Source organism: Carassius gibelio, chromosome B7, assembly GCF_023724105.1.
Source record: "Carassius gibelio isolate Cgi1373 ecotype wild population from Czech Republic chromosome B7, carGib1.2-hapl.c, whole genome shotgun sequence".
Classification (NCBI taxonomy): domain Eukaryota; kingdom Metazoa; phylum Chordata; class Actinopteri; order Cypriniformes; family Cyprinidae; genus Carassius; species Carassius gibelio.
Window position 1 is genome coordinate 26,518,002 of NC_068402.1, and position 15,685 is coordinate 26,533,686.

General features: G+C 36.2%; 1 protein-coding gene across 3 annotated transcripts in view; it reads left to right on the top strand.

Moving 5' to 3' along the window:
• LOC127961794 (arf-GAP with Rho-GAP domain, ANK repeat and PH domain-containing protein 2) overlaps window positions 1–15,685 on the top strand; it is a 78,966-nt gene that overhangs the window by 53,526 nt on the left and 9,755 nt on the right. For all 3 annotated transcript variants that reach the window (XM_052561050.1, XM_052561051.1, XM_052561052.1), the window contains exons 17-28: window positions 355–457; window positions 1,009–1,207; window positions 5,639–5,702; window positions 6,299–6,462; window positions 6,612–6,824; window positions 7,360–7,465; window positions 8,826–8,973; window positions 10,345–10,413; window positions 12,274–12,348; window positions 12,709–12,826; window positions 13,685–13,813; window positions 14,929–15,065. In XM_052561050.1, coding sequence (XP_052417010.1) covers window positions 355–457; window positions 1,009–1,207; window positions 5,639–5,702; window positions 6,299–6,462; window positions 6,612–6,824; window positions 7,360–7,465; window positions 8,826–8,973; window positions 10,345–10,413; window positions 12,274–12,348; window positions 12,709–12,826; window positions 13,685–13,813; window positions 14,929–15,065 — 1,525 coding nt within the window. The remainder of the gene's footprint in view (window positions 1–354; window positions 458–1,008; window positions 1,208–5,638; window positions 5,703–6,298; window positions 6,463–6,611; window positions 6,825–7,359; window positions 7,466–8,825; window positions 8,974–10,344; window positions 10,414–12,273; window positions 12,349–12,708; window positions 12,827–13,684; window positions 13,814–14,928; window positions 15,066–15,685) is intronic.

A 15,685-nucleotide genomic window follows, 5' to 3' on the forward strand; every position in this document is an offset into this window, starting at 1 on the left:
ATACACTAACAAACACTAACAAGAAATGAGAGGAAACAATGCTGGCTGACCTCTAACCCGATTAGCCTGAAATCCCCCCTTTTCTTGAATTCTTCTGCTCTCGCTACTGTAACAAAAATATCCCCCTGTCCAAAAATATGGGCCACAAGTCAGAGCTGTTAAAGCCATTAAGAGAGTGACCTTTCCCCCTGGATTAATCTCCAGCGTTCAGCTGTTTATTGTAAGAGCAAAAGACTAACAGAGATTAATCACCATCCTTTCTGTTTCACAGCTGTGAGCATGTGGGCATGTGCGTGTTTCAGTCACTTTGTGTGTGTGTGTGTGTTAATTGTGCTGTTTCCACACCTCCCTCAGGCCAGTGTTCACCTTTGAGTTGTACCTGCGCTCTCAGAGAGTGCTGGTGTTCGGAGCGGAGACCTCAGACGCACAGCAGGATTGGACATATGCCATCGCCAAGGTTACACTCACTCGAACACATAAAATAACTCATAAAAGATTTAGTGCAGCTTCAACATTGCAGGGGTTCAGCATATATGTGCAAATATGAATAGCAGTGTTTGCCGCACTGTGCTGTATGCATCGACTCTTGAAGGTCATTTTATTGTGTTTATGTCCCTGTTGTGTCTGTGCGTTAGTGTTTTTCTTGTGCGAGTGGGTGTATGCTATTACTCCTTCAAACAGATCCATCTCACTTGCCTCTCATCCCTCACTCACACAATCACACACACACACACTCACACGTATTCCCATTTAAGTGAAGTGTGGAGGTGCTAGTGTCTAGGCTGAAGTGTTTGTGTAACTCTGAGAGCTCAGCTAGGGAATGTTCAAAGGGGGTTTGTGTTTGTACTTCTATCTGTATATGCCGGTTTAATGCAACTCCAGGGTTAGCTGTAGTTTCTGTTTTGGCAGAAAACACTAGAAACTTCTTTGTGTCATCTGCACAAGCCCCTGACTTTTAAATGTTTTCTCTGCTTCTCACGCATCTAATGTTTTTCTCTTTCGTTTCAGTGTTTTGTCCCTGCAAGGGCAGATGCTCTGCTGAGGCAGGACGGTGAGCTGATTGGGCGACTGCACTATAAAGAGGGTCATGACCTTTATTATTGGAGAATGGGATGGTTTACACTGGTGGGCACAGAACTCTACTTCTGTTCTGGAGATGAAGATGAAGAGGAGGGAGTTCTTCGACTCAAACGCCTACAGGAGCTTAGTGAGAACAAAAATGCATGCATACCAGTCGAATCAAAGATATTAAGGGAATAGTTGATCCCTGTTTTTCCAAACCTGTACGACTTTCTTTCTTTTGTTTAGTTTTTATAAAATTATAATGGTTATTCTTTTTAATACAATTAAAGTAAATGAGACTTGGACTGCCAAGCTCTAAAATTACCTAAAGAAATTAATAAAAAAACTCACCATTACATAGTATCATGAAAGTCATCAATAAAGTCTGTTGGTCTGCTAGTCTCTTGGATTTACTTTATAGCTTTGTGTGAGAAAAAAATGCTATTTTAATATTATTTATTTACCATTATAATATTTATTCATATTTTTAATTTATTCTTTTTTTTAAACTAATTTTAGTACTTCATCCTAAATGAAAGTTAAATGAAAAGAATAAGCTTAATATTTTTAATCTCATATATATATATAAATTCCCAGATTTATTTCAATTACAAATTTCCAGTGATTTTCATTTTTTGTAGTTAACAATAACAACACAGGTACAGGAACAGTTCATTGTACTGATTGAAAATCTTGGTATCTGTCTTTGCTCTTTTCAGCCATCAGAGAAGTTTCAACCTCTGACTTGCAAACAACCTTTTTTTATGACCCAGAACTTGAATCAGTTCCAGTTTCAATGGTTTGTTCTCAAACCAATCTGGTCTGATTCTAAAGTTCAGTTTTCTGATTCTGTGATCTGATTGCAGTGGTTAACAGGTCACTCGAGACAAACATTTGCAGTAAATAATGGCTAACATAGCATTCATGATACATTCATTCTGTTATTGCATCCTTTTTGGAGCTTAAAAACGATGTCTCTAATGGATATAACTGCATCCATCACATTATTCTCCCTTTGTGTTCTACAGAAGAAAGAAAGTCATTCAAGTTCATAGTTTCTGGGTGAACACTGAATGTGTGTTTGTATGTGCCCTTTTAATTCTATCAATTTTTTCACACTCATTATTAGGGCCGGGACTCGATTAAAAAAATTAATCTAATTAATTAGAGGCTTTGTAATTAATTAATCGAAATTAATCGCATTTTAATCGCATATAAATATTTGACCTGAGAACAGTGAGAAGTATTTTTTTTCACATGGATTTATAGTATACCATTGAATAATGACTGAATACATAAGCTTAAGCAACAAAATATTGTTTATTTTTGTTCAACCAAGTCTAGCCAGACCAGTGCATTTTTGCCATGAAGTGTAGCAATAGCATATTTAGAAACAATTTAGAAATATTACATTTCAGAAATTCAGGAAGCTTATAGGTGCTGGAACCTTCTGTAAGGTGTTTTTTTAAGTAAAACACAATACTGTCAAGTACATTCAGAACATTGGAAACACTGACTATTAGAAAACATCTCTCTGTTGCTTAAGAGGCCACAACATACTAATTCCAACTCTCAATAACCTTGGCCAAAACAATAAAGAGTTCAACATAAATTGTTGCACCAACAACATAATACATAGTTCAACATTAAGTGTAAAGTCCACGCTAGCTGCTATATGTTTTGCGTTGAGGTGATACTTGAGGCTCAATGTGCTGCTGCGGTGATATGCGAACGCTAGTTGGTGCTTCAGTATAATCAGTCCGCTGAAACGCATCCAGTGAGAAACGTTCCGCGGTGCAAAAATAAGTTATTAAAAACGCGGGAATTTTTTTTTTCTGTAATTAATTAATCTTAGTTGACGCGTTATTTTTTGTGTAATTAATTAATCTCAATTAACGCGTTAAAGTCCCGGCCCTACTCATTATATGATCTTAGTAGGCATTTGTAGGATCATCTGCTTAAGAAGATTGTCCATAGTCCATTCTTTTAATGAATTACATTAGTGATGTCTGAGATAAAGTGTCTCAGTATTAATATGAGACACCTTGAGCCTCACAATCATTTTCTTGAAATCTCGTCTGAAATACTAGCCCTAGTCTCCTGTGCCTTCTCTGTCTATTGCTAGTATTTCCTTGTTGGCATTCAGTGTGCTAATGTTTGACTCCGTTCCCACGTCTCTAAAAGACTCGTCTGGTCACACGTCTCGTCTGTCTCCAAGGGAGACCGCTGTTGCCGATGGCAATCATGTTTGGGCGGGAGGTAGTTGACATGAGCTTGGCACCCATGGACCAGATTTGCAACATTTTCAATCAATTGCGCTAGAACGAGGCGGGAAAAATCAATGAATCTCTTTTTTTTCCCTAATCCGTTCAAGGCCAAAAAAAGGATCAAATCCAGAAAGCCAACATACTCAGGGCAGGATTAAGAGGGTGATGCCTCAACAGTTCGCAGAGCCTTGAAATGTAGCGTGGCACGCTAACGAAGCGTCTCCAGTGGTTTAAGATCTCTATAGCGACAGAACATATGGGCCTCAAAGAGCTGCAACTCTGTGAAATTAGATTAGGCCACAGACATAGGCAGACCAGCAGTTCACAGCTCGCCCTAGCTCACCCTTTTTTACTAGCTTCTGCCATAAACAGAAGAGCAATGTCAGATTCATCCATTTAGCAGTGGTAAAGCTTTGTGTAGAAATGACATCTGAAAGTCATACATAATATTTTGTCTACAAAGAAGCTTTTGAAAGGAATTCTCATAGTCTTTTGTAAGTAAATGCTTCAAAGCACTTCTGAATAGTTTCTCTAAACTTCCTGAAAGACAGTATGGGAATGTTGTAGTATTTGTCAAAGGCTTAGCTGTCCATGGTCCTGAAATGTGTCACGCAAGTACATGCAGGTTTTCTGATATAAGGATCCATTTGTTCTTGAAGATCTTAAAAAGTGCCTCAATTACAGTGGGGTCCAAAAGTCTGAGGCCACATTGAATATCTGGGATTAAAAAAAATCGAATTTAGGGGAATAGGTTGGGACCATATCCTTATACATTTAGTTTTGTATATTTAGATTCGGTGTTAAAATGAACACTAAACAAATCAAATGTATAGTTTTCATTTTTGGTTCGGACCACAAGAACTGAACTACAAATGTAAACACAACCTTAAATTTGAAAGCCACATTTGAGAAATATTTCAGGTTCTGCATTACTAGTTAATCAAAATAAACGTGTGACATTGATTATGTGACTCTGTACAGATGGCCAGATTGAAATTCGAGATGCTTTTTAGATCATGCTGGAGACCTTTTTTACACAAGCTTTTGGAGTTTATGCTGCTTGAGTGCTGCTGTCATTAAGGCAAAAGTTAGAAAAAAATTAAGGTATTTTTGAAAGTTGTATCAAAAATGTTTGTTCAACAGTTGGGTTATTGCAATAAAAACTGAATGTCCATTGGGAACTTTAAGGATAATTTTAAAATTGACTTCATTTCATCTATCAACATAATCTAAACCCTCACTGAATGGAAAAGAATCTCGCTGGCCACCTTTAATATGAAGTCATTCTATCCTTGTAAATAATTTCCATAAATGTGTAAACAAGCAAAAGAGAGCCGAGAGAGGTGTTATTGGAATCTCAATGCTAGCCCCAGCACTACAAGGCTGTTTGGTTTAATTCCGTTTTTTTAATTCCTTAATAAAAGTTAAGGGCGTTAATGTTTAAGGGAGGTTAAAAGGATGAAGTGAGTGGTGTTTGTTTTTATCAAACTGTGATAGTGCATGTTTGCCTCTTTTCAGTAATGGCTTTTAATAAACCTTGTGTGCCCAGTAGCGCTCCTTTCCTTCATTTCCTTTTCCTTTTGATTTTCCTTCAAAAAATCATTTTCAATAACATTGGTAAACAAAATTTGCCAACCTTAAAACGGCTAAAGTGCAACAATTAAAGTGCTCGTTTTTAGCACTTAAGTTCCTATGTTACAGTTGATTTTAGTGGAGTAAGGAGTTTCAAATATAATTGAGCATTTTTGTTCTCATTTACCCTTTTTTGATTTTGTTGTGTTTTTATTACTCTGTAGTAGATTCATTTCGGCATTCATACGACTGAAGTGATTGAATTCAAGTGATTGACTTAATAAATTTGATTAATTTATTAAACATATACAAAGATTGATAGAGAGTTTTGGTCATTGAATATGATTTGCAACAGAGGTCTGGTATTTTGAGGGAAAGAGAGAGACAAAAGGGAGTGGGAAAATGACAGATGTGAGGAAGATTAGTTGAAGAATCAATGACTCTGAATGTGTATGTACAACTGTGCATGTGTCTGATGGGTTCAGTGAGGCAGTTTTCTCATGTACTGCAGTAGAAACTAATGACCAGCAGCACTCAGCTTTCTGCTCCACTTACTCCAGCTGGAAAGTTTACGAAACACTAAAGCTCTCATCATTTGTTTCACTTCATGTTCCTCTGTTTTCTTTCAGTCTTAATGCTTTTCATTTTAGTTTGTCTAAGAGTGCTTTTATCATTCTGTCAAGGTAATGGAGTTATGGACTGCTTCAGCAAAGTTTTTCCTATGTTTTTTTCCTCAGCTGTGTCCACTCATATGGAGGGTGATGAGAAGATTCAGGTCTTACTCATGGTTGAGAGTGGGAGGTACAGTACACTAGACACCACAATGCAACATAAAAGACTGCTGATATAATTTTTTTGTGAACAAACACTACCGTTCAAAAGTTTGGTATTTTATTTATTCATTGAAAGCAAGAATCTAATTAATTAGTACTTTCTTTTGTGTATTCAGTCACATTAAAATGATCAAAAGTGGCAGTAATGTCAACAGACATTTCTAATGTTACAAAATATTTCTGTTTTAAGTAAACGCTGTTCTTTTTCACTTTCTATTCATCAAAGAATCCTGAAAAAAATAAGCATAACAACAGTTTTTAACAACGATATATGAAAGGTTTTTTTTTAGCACCTAGCTTATTAGAAATGTTTTTTTGAGGTTCGTTTGACACAGGGCTGGAGTAATGACCATCACAGAAAAAAATAAATGTGTGTATATGTAAATGGTTATTATAATTTTTTATAATATTTCACAATATTTAAGTTTTTACTGTTGGTCAATTAGGTGAGCTTAAGAGCCTTTTGAACTGAAGTTTACAGTGTTGTAATGCCGTCATAACTCCTCTTTTTGTGAATTATTATATTTTAATTTTAATGTGTGTGTGTATTTTTTTTCAATACAGGACTGTGTACATACATGGCATCACCGAGAAGGACTTTGCTCTGTGGCATTCTTCCATCCAGTTGGCAGCTGGGACGGATGGTATGGCTCTCGGAAACCAGCAGATGAATAAAAATGATGTTCCTATCATCGTGGATAGCTGCATTGCTTTTGTGACCCAATATGGTGAGTTGTTTATATTCCTTTGAGATCTAAAATGTGAAGTATTTAATGTATCTAATTTTAAAAAATTATTATGATTTTTTTATTTATTATATCATAGAGGACACTATAAAGTTATCTCACAGAGCTCTTACCATTGACCTTTCCCCCAGGTTTGTGTTATGAGGGAATCTACCAGAAGAACGGTGACCCGGGCCGTGTGGCCCAGCTCCTGCAGGATTTTACCAAGAACGCTCGGGTTGTTAAACTACGGGCTCAAGACCACCGGCTAGAGGATGTCACAGACACACTCAAGAGCTTCCTGTCTCACAGTGAAGATGCTCTATTGGCTAAAGAGCTGTACCCTTTTTGGATCTCTGCCCTTGGTTAGTGCTGCCAACCACTTAATCTGTTCCTGTGAATGAACATTAATTTGTGTTCAATAATAGATCAAACTACTCTAAAGTCCAGTTGGTTGTTATTAAAGGTGTGTTCAATAGTTCTTTAGCTAGTGTTTGCATCAGCATTCTTTTTGTACTTTAATTACAGTAAACCACAGTAAGTGTTAAATGCCACACTGCTTATCCATCGATGTAGATCAGCATGATCTTTATTCTTACAGAGTCATCAGCTAATGAGCATGTGGATTCTCTAAGTCATTTTATAATTTCTAAATGCATTAAGTTGGTTGACTGGCATCATATATAATTAAAACATTTTGTATAGAAAAGTAGTATGAGAACAGTCTTCATATGGTGTGAGTAAAAACCAGCACCAAACTACTGAATGCACCTTTTTGTGTGTGTGTGTGCGTGTGTGTGTGTGTGTGTGTGTGTGTGTGTGTGTAAAATGCAAACAGAACTTCATGTGGATGCACATTACATTTCTAGTTTAAATAGTGTTTATTGTCCATAAATGCAGATGAACAGGATGAGAAGGTCAGAGTGCAAAAGTATTCGTCCTACATTCAGAGTTTACCCGAAGTCAACAGGTCAACACTCGGTGCTCTGCTGCAGCATTTGTACAGGTAATTCCCACTTTTTACAACAACATTCTGCATTTAGATGCTCTGAAGCCAGTAAAATTTCCAGTTGCTATTGTTTTGATGTTTGAAGTCTGGTTCTAGCTCAGAGTAAACATGGGCATTTCAAACCCTCACTGGGTATGTCACATTGCTCAAAATATTCTTGTAATGATTGGATTTGTTTGAAGAAGGCTTAATTGGCCCTTTTGGCATATTTGGAGTGAAGCCTAACATTTCCCCCATGATGTACAAGAACCGTTTTGCTGTGTTCAGATCTACACAGCATTTACACCTGCCTGCTTTCTTTTGTTGCTTATATGTGCTTGTATTTAAATCACTTCCTGCCATCGCTCTCTTCATAAAATTGCCTTAGAATTCTGCTTACAATAACACAGTGACACAGTGATCAAATATGTTTTAACTATATGATAATGCTGTATTTATTTGACTACATACAGCACAATACCATAAAAAAATCGGCACTATATATATATATATATATATATATATATATATATATATATATATATATATATATATATATATATATTATTTTTTTTTATTTTTATTTTTTTACTTAAAAACACTTTGAGTTTAAAGGCAGTGAAGACTTTTGCATTAAAAAATCTATTTCAAATAAATACTGTTGTTTTGAACTTTTTATTACTCATGTTTTCCACAAAAATATTAAACAGACCAATTGTTTTCAGCATTGATAATTATAACAACATTTCTTAAACAGCAAATCAAAGTATTATGTTACATTTCTGAATTATCCCATGGTTCTGAAGAATGGAGGAATATATCAATTCTGATATGCATCTCAGGAATAAATAACATTTTTAATTGTAAACGGTTGTTCAAGTTTAATAATATTTCACAGTATAATGGTTTTACTGACTTGATGAACATAAGAGACCTTTCGGAAACATAAAAAAACAAACCTACAGACAGCAAAATCTTCAACAGTAGTGTGATTAAATAAATAATAAAAAAATACATAGGTCAATCTATGTAAAAATTACAGTTTAATTTAGGCATCATAAAGAGTTCTACTGCTATATTACTTTTCTCATCCACGTGGATGAGGAGATTCCCCCTTTCTTGTAAAGCACTTTGAGTACCCAGAAAAGTGCTATATAAATGTAATTAATTATTATTATTATTATTATTATTATTATTATTATGAATACTTAAGCTCGAGCTTGCATGCAAGAGTTGCAACAGTTATTACACACAGAATTCAGTGAATTCAGAAGCGTATACATTTGTATGAACTGTGTGTGTTTACTCATCTATGATTTATGTAGGTCTTTTTCCAGAAGTATTTCCATATTTATGCACATATATTATATCTGCACAGGATCCAGAGGTGCTCGCGTATCAACCAGATGAACACGCAGAATCTGGCGTGTGTTTTCTCCTCGTGCCTGTTTCAGACGGAGGGACACACAGCTCAGGAGACCCGCGTGGTGGAGGACCTCATCAACAATTACATCCAGCTCTTCTCTGTGAGTTAAACGTGTGTCCTCTCTCACAAATCAGACCTAGCTGATCCCTGTCGCTTGAGTCCCAAAGGCCTGCTAGACGTGAGACCGCTCCAATATTCACTCCTCTCATATATACGGTTTGAGAGCCAAAAGACATTTCACAGTGTTGTTTTCACAGGTGTGTGGGGTTAATTAATCATTTATACCATTATACCCTTATTATTAATACACAAGAACTTGATTTCGTAGTCAATTGTGGTCTCTTCATTACTGAAGAATTGGACATGTGAGACATTGATCTTCTTGTCCATTCTAATTATTGTTTGTGAGAATAGACGCCTGTCTGTGTTGAACCCTTCATTTGAAGAAGGCTATAACAAACTGGCAAGCTGTGGCTGTTTAACCATTACAGAGTATATGACAAACTCCATGGTGCTATGAACAGTGAAAAGCATTTCCATTCAACTCCGCGAAATGCGCAGCTTTAGTGTAAGTGAGTGAAGAAGGGGAGAGTGTTCGTGTTGCACTTGGACACGTGCCTCTGTAATGGGATTTACAGTGCTGTGCTGTGCTAATTCCCCCTCGGCCCACTCGTACATTCAGAGGCCCCCTGGCTTCGCACATACACACGCTTGTACTTTTGGAGAGAGGGAGAGCGTGTGAAACGTGAAGTTTAGTGTTGCTAACAGCCATGATCTAGAGAAAAATATGGGAAATTTTACTAAAGTAATATGCAGCATAACAGCAAGGCATGCAGGTGTAAATTAAAAGTTTACTATATAAGTTAACATTTTTGTTTTGTGTTTTTACAAATGTGACAATGTTGTCAAAATATGAAATTTAAGGTATTGTTATAAAAATAAATCATTAAAAATCATTCTTTCAATATTTTATAAAATACATTTAAGCATCACAACATAATGTGTCCCATACGAAAGGAAAACATATTTTTTTGCAATATATTGGAAAAAATACATATATATATATATATATATGAATATATGCCTAATATATTACATGATATTTTCCAATATACTGCAATATATTTTTAAGGGGGTAGTACTGTAGGATCATTTTTGAGCTTACATTTAACAGATTAGCTTTAAGTGAGCATTATTTCTTTTCCAGTATATTTACATTTAGAAATCACACTATTATATATTAATTGTTGGTTATTATATATTAAAATCATCCACAACTTCTATTCCACATGTGTATGTTATTGACCTGCTTGTGTAAGTTTTCTGACAGGCCATTGCAAACTTGTGCACTTATGGGATGCTTTTTGAAGAGTTGAAATGCCCTGACTTTGCTGTTGGGGATGTGAGCAGGTCTGTTTACTGTGCACAGGGGCTTTAATCTGTGTTTATCTGTGTGGGTCCATTAAAACAGGTCAGTGAAGAGCAGGTTAGGCAAATGGAGAAAGAAAACAGCTTTATCACCAGGTGGAAGGACACCACAGTAAGTCATCCCTTTTAACCTTCCTGTTAAATAGGTGTGTATGTGTGTGTTTGCAGGTTTTTCTAAAGCATGATGTTACAGGCCATGAATGTGTGCATTTATCTTTTAACCTCCTTGTGTTGGCATATATGTGTGTATGTTTTTACAGGTCACAGAATCACTGTGATCTGTATTGGTGTTGTTTTGAGCAAATTAGAGCAAACGGCAAGCTCTTTATGCTTCCTAACCTTTCTGTCTCTTGCTTTATACCTCGCTGGCACCATAAGGAACAATTTGTTCAGATAAGCTGAAAAACAAATTAATCTTCCTTTGTTTGATACTGTCCAAGTTTTAAAAGTTTCAGTGAATGTGTTTAAGTTTGGGCAAGGACAATGTTGGAACTGACCCATGAAAAATACTTTTGAACATTTAAAACAGATTCACATTCACACACTGAAATAAATACAGGTCAAAAGTGGATTTTTATTCATGAATTAAACGCATGATGACTAAATAAGAGATGAATTTAGATATTTTTTTTTTATGCATTTTTAATGTATTTTCACAAACATCATAGATCTGCACCAAACATGGCGGTTATGTCACTAGCCCATTTGTGACCTGGACCACAAAACCGGTCATAAGTCACACGGGTATATTTGTAGCAATACCAAAATAACACATCTTTATCTATTTTTCTTTTATGTCAAAAATCATTGAGGAAAGATCATGTTCCATGAAGATATTTAGTAAATTTCCTACTGTAAATATATTAAAACTTAATATTTGATTAGTAATATGCATTGCTAAGAACTTAACCTACTTCGGACAACTTTAAAGGCTATTTTCTCAATATTTAGATTTTTTTGCATCATCAGATTCCAGATTTTCAAAAAGTTGTATCTCAGCCAAATAGTTTCATATTCTAACAAAAATCAACATTTCTCATCCATTTCATACATCAATAAAAATCTTATTTATTCAGCTTTCAGATCATTTATAAATCTCAATTAAAAAAAAAAAGACCCTTATGACTGGTTTTGTGGTCCCTGGTCACATTTATGTATGGGAAAACTCATTTTTAAGCATAAGCCTTTAGATTTGTGGTTCTCAACCTTTATGACTCAGTGGTCACCTATTCTCCTACACACTGTTTCAAGGCCCTTCATACACATATATTACACCTGCACAGGATCCAGAGGTGCTCAGATATTAACCAACTAACAATGCATTTAACTTAATTATTTTTAATGTAATGAAAACATTTAAGTCACCATGTTTCTCGCGGCCCCCCAGTGTATCTCAGCCCCCTTGGTTGAGAACCACTGCTCTAAATCAGATAGTAGAAACATGTCCTCGGCTAGTTGTGCTCAAACTTTTGACTAGTACAATTCCCTGGATGCAAAATAACCACATTTCATTGTATAAGACACAGAACATCTGAATAAGAGTGTTTATACACTGTTCTTATAGAATGTTCCAGAAGCATGTGTGTCATTTAGGCTACATTTAAATACATTTTGCCAACGCAGTTTCATTCGCTTAGAAGAGGAGCTTAAATCTGTGGTTTACATGAGCTAAGATGTTTGCCAGCTTTTGTTGTGTAATGCTGCTAAATGATGTGTGGGACTCCAGCTGTGTGTCATTTAGTCAGACACACACAGACGCTGGTCTGAACTGAATGGGCTGCTGATTGCTTTTGTATTATATCCACAAAGACTGCTGTACTGTTGGGTGCTTAGTTTCTTAGTTTCTCTGTGTTCAGTCTTTCTTTCTTTCTTTCTTTCTTTCTTTCTTTCTATATATTTATATGAATTAAGTATGTATTTAAAGTTGTGTGTGTGTGTGTGTGTGTGTGTTTCTCTTTACCTGTGTTTGCAGTTCTCTCCTGCTGGTGACCTGATATTTGAAGTCTACGTAGAAAAAAAGGAGCCAGAGAAGTGTTGTTTAATCAAGGTTTGTTTCCCTCTCTCTCTGTGTTGTGTGTGACTGTCTGGCTGTCTCTGTGTGTGTGTGTGTGTGTGTGTGTGAACCTAGAGGGTATACTGCCACAGACTAAATCAAACCGCAGTTAATCAAAGGCATGTTTGATTCAATTGTGAGAGTAATTGTGTTTTATCAGTAGTCAAGGTAAACCTCAGTTAATAGAGGTTGCTTCAGAGTGTTTTATCTCTTGACACTTTGATATCTTTTTTCCTGTTTTCCTCTCATTTCTCCTCCAGCAAAAATAGATAAATCCTTCTGCACAAGGAAATGAAGTCTTGAACATTTAAAACACAGAAAACAGAATGATACTGATGTGTCTGTGTCTATAAGGTGTCTCCTAGCATGAGGTCGGACGAGCTTGCCATCAGCACTCTGGAGATGAAGGGGATGGAGGTCAAAGCTCAAGATCTCTGGACCACTTTTGAGGTCATTGAGAATGGAGAGATGGGTAAGGGTCCTGCTGCTGTTAAATCTGACAATAAAACAATAAAAAAGAGTTGAAATCAGTATTTAAATTTCACTTGCGAGAGAATTCTACATAAAGCATCTTTTTAGCAAGTGTATAGCAAATTATTAGAGCATTTAATGATGTTCCTCTAAGGCTTACACACACATTAAAATGCTTCAATAGCTAAGTGAATGCGCATGATTAGTAATATTATTGTTTCATGAGGGTTATGCGAAACTATTAGCAGATTGTGATGCATTTGTGGGAGGGAGAGACAGGTGGTGTAAGAGTGATTTTTGCCAATAGCGAGCATTGTGTTTTCCTTTTTACAAATTACAACTTGATAATGGATCTATTTTGCACTTGAGTGTGTTTTCTAATCATAGTCAGATTGGCTGGCGATAATTACAAATTTGCACCACATAATTATGCTTGTGTGGAGGATGAACCCAAAGCAAAAACAGTTTTTTTGGGGGGGAGGTGGTGATGATGAGGAGCATTGTTTTTTTTTTTCATGAAATCTCTATGTAAGAATATACAGTCCTATTCATAGATTCACGAGACTCTTTTGTAAGTTTATCTGGGAACATGCTGTATAAATGTACATAACATTTACACAAATGTCCGCTCTCCACATTGCAACATGCAACATTGCACATCAAACATACTTACATGAATTGCATTCTGACATGTTTTGAAGCACAATGATGTGTGAAATCGAGCTTGCGTAGCTCGAAGCTAGAAGTGTTAATATATTTGCATAGCATATGTTTCTGGCCTTTCTGTTCTGTGGAGTTGCAATCAATTGTGAAAGAAGTCAGATGGAGCTTTGCATTCATCATTTCTCTCTGTGCTCAGAGCGGCCCTTACACTACAAAGAGAAGATTCTGGAGCAGGTATTGGAGTGGAGCTCTCTGGAGGATCCCAGCTCGGCCTTCCTGCTCATTAAGAAATATTCTGGTTCTAAAATGACAGATTCCAACTCAGGTACCAACAATGAATGTCTTACCCCAGCAGATCGCTCTAAACTATGATCGACAGATTAATCAACCTTATTATTTTATTACGTTTACAGTCAGTGTTTAATTGGAGCCACATTCAAAGATTAGCTTGAGGTTATTCTTAGAGCTGTGCTCATCTCATATTTTTCAGCCTTGTTAGTTTTTAGTATACTAAATGATCACTAGCAAGAATGATACTGTTCATTTATTTATTTTGCATTTTAGCATATTTGTACTTGTAACATTAAAATGCCAATTCCAGCAATCTCAGGTGAGGACTAAAATAAATAATTGAAGTAAAAATCAGACCGTTTCAACTGATTAACTGAATCAGACTTTAGCATATCATTCATTTGTACTATTGAGGTTTAAATAAGAGATGCTATTAAAACCACAGACAGCTGTCTTAGTTTTCTCATGTTTGTTTTATCATATGAAACATCCCACATAGAGATATTTTTGCTTGATGACCCTAAAAAATCGATAAATCTGAGTTTTAAATCAATGAACTGAATTAACTTGGTGGCAAATAAGATCATTGCAAAAATATAATAAATCGCCTAGCACTAGTTACTATCAGTCATAAAGTTTTCTGATTCTGGCCTAATTTCATAACTTTTTAGAGTCGCTGTACCAATTTCCTGATCAATTTTTAATTCTTGATGATAAATGGCGTAGTTGCAGAAAAGCAAAGCAGGGTTTTTTTTTTAGAAAGTGCTTTTACACTGTTTTTGGTTTCCTATTGAAACCATCAGTAATGACGGCCAGGAATCATAATTTTCTACCTGCGCTGAGTAATAGCTTCCCTACATGCCTCACTAAAGATATTAATATATATTAAGCAGTCCTGTGATGCAAAGGTTTATTCATGTGGCAGGATGTGTATTTGCTAGTCTCTCAAATGTGTTAAGCTGGAAATGTGTTGCAGATGAGATTTCACTTGCTTTTCGGTACAACTTTAGCCATTTTAAAAATGTATGACACCTTGCCAGAGTTTGAAGTAGCGGGGGCCACACTGGTGCAGTGCTGCAGTATATGTATAGTTTCTGTCTCATAAATAGTTCATGGCATGACTCGATATGTTTTCTTTGTTTGTGACAGATAAACTGAAAGATTTCATTAAAGGAGAGCAACTCAAATTCAAAGACGGTTCATCCAAACTGCTTTTGGGGAATAAGTTTCAGGACCGATACCTGGTACTACAAGACAAAAAACTGCTGTTATACAAAGACATAAAAGTAAGTCTCCTAAATTTCCACTCTTAATTCAGAGTCAAAATGGTTTGCATGGTCTTTAAGTATCTCTGCCCATGGTAATAGTTAAATATGTCCATCCCTGCTGTTCATGGGGATCAACCTCTGCACAGTATCTGTGTTCGCCAGCGGCCCTGCAGCAGTCGCCAGTTTACCAATTTAGATTTTTCACCGTGGCATTTCATATTAGCTCTGTTTGTTTTCTTAGCATGCGTTTACAGATGAAATAGTAATTAAAAAACACAGCGGATGTGAAATTACCTGCTTTGGGCCAATCGCAGGGGCCCGCTTGTAATAAGCATGGAGAAAAAAAAAAAAAAGGAAACAAATAAACCCTTAATGGCTATTTTCATTTTGAATTAAAGTAATGTGCAACTTCTCATACCCTCTGAAATGAGTACAGTGATTTAAACCACTGCAGTCTGTTAGGTTCTCTCTTTGTAATATCTCCTCATACTTGCTTTATTCACATGCCGGTCTGCTCTTCCTCAGGGGCACACGCTCCGTGAGCTAAGACACAGTCTCCTAAAGTGTACAGGAAGTGTTAATAACTGATATTTGAGCGAAGTGTGGATGTGTGTGTGTGTGTGAGAGGGATGGAGGGA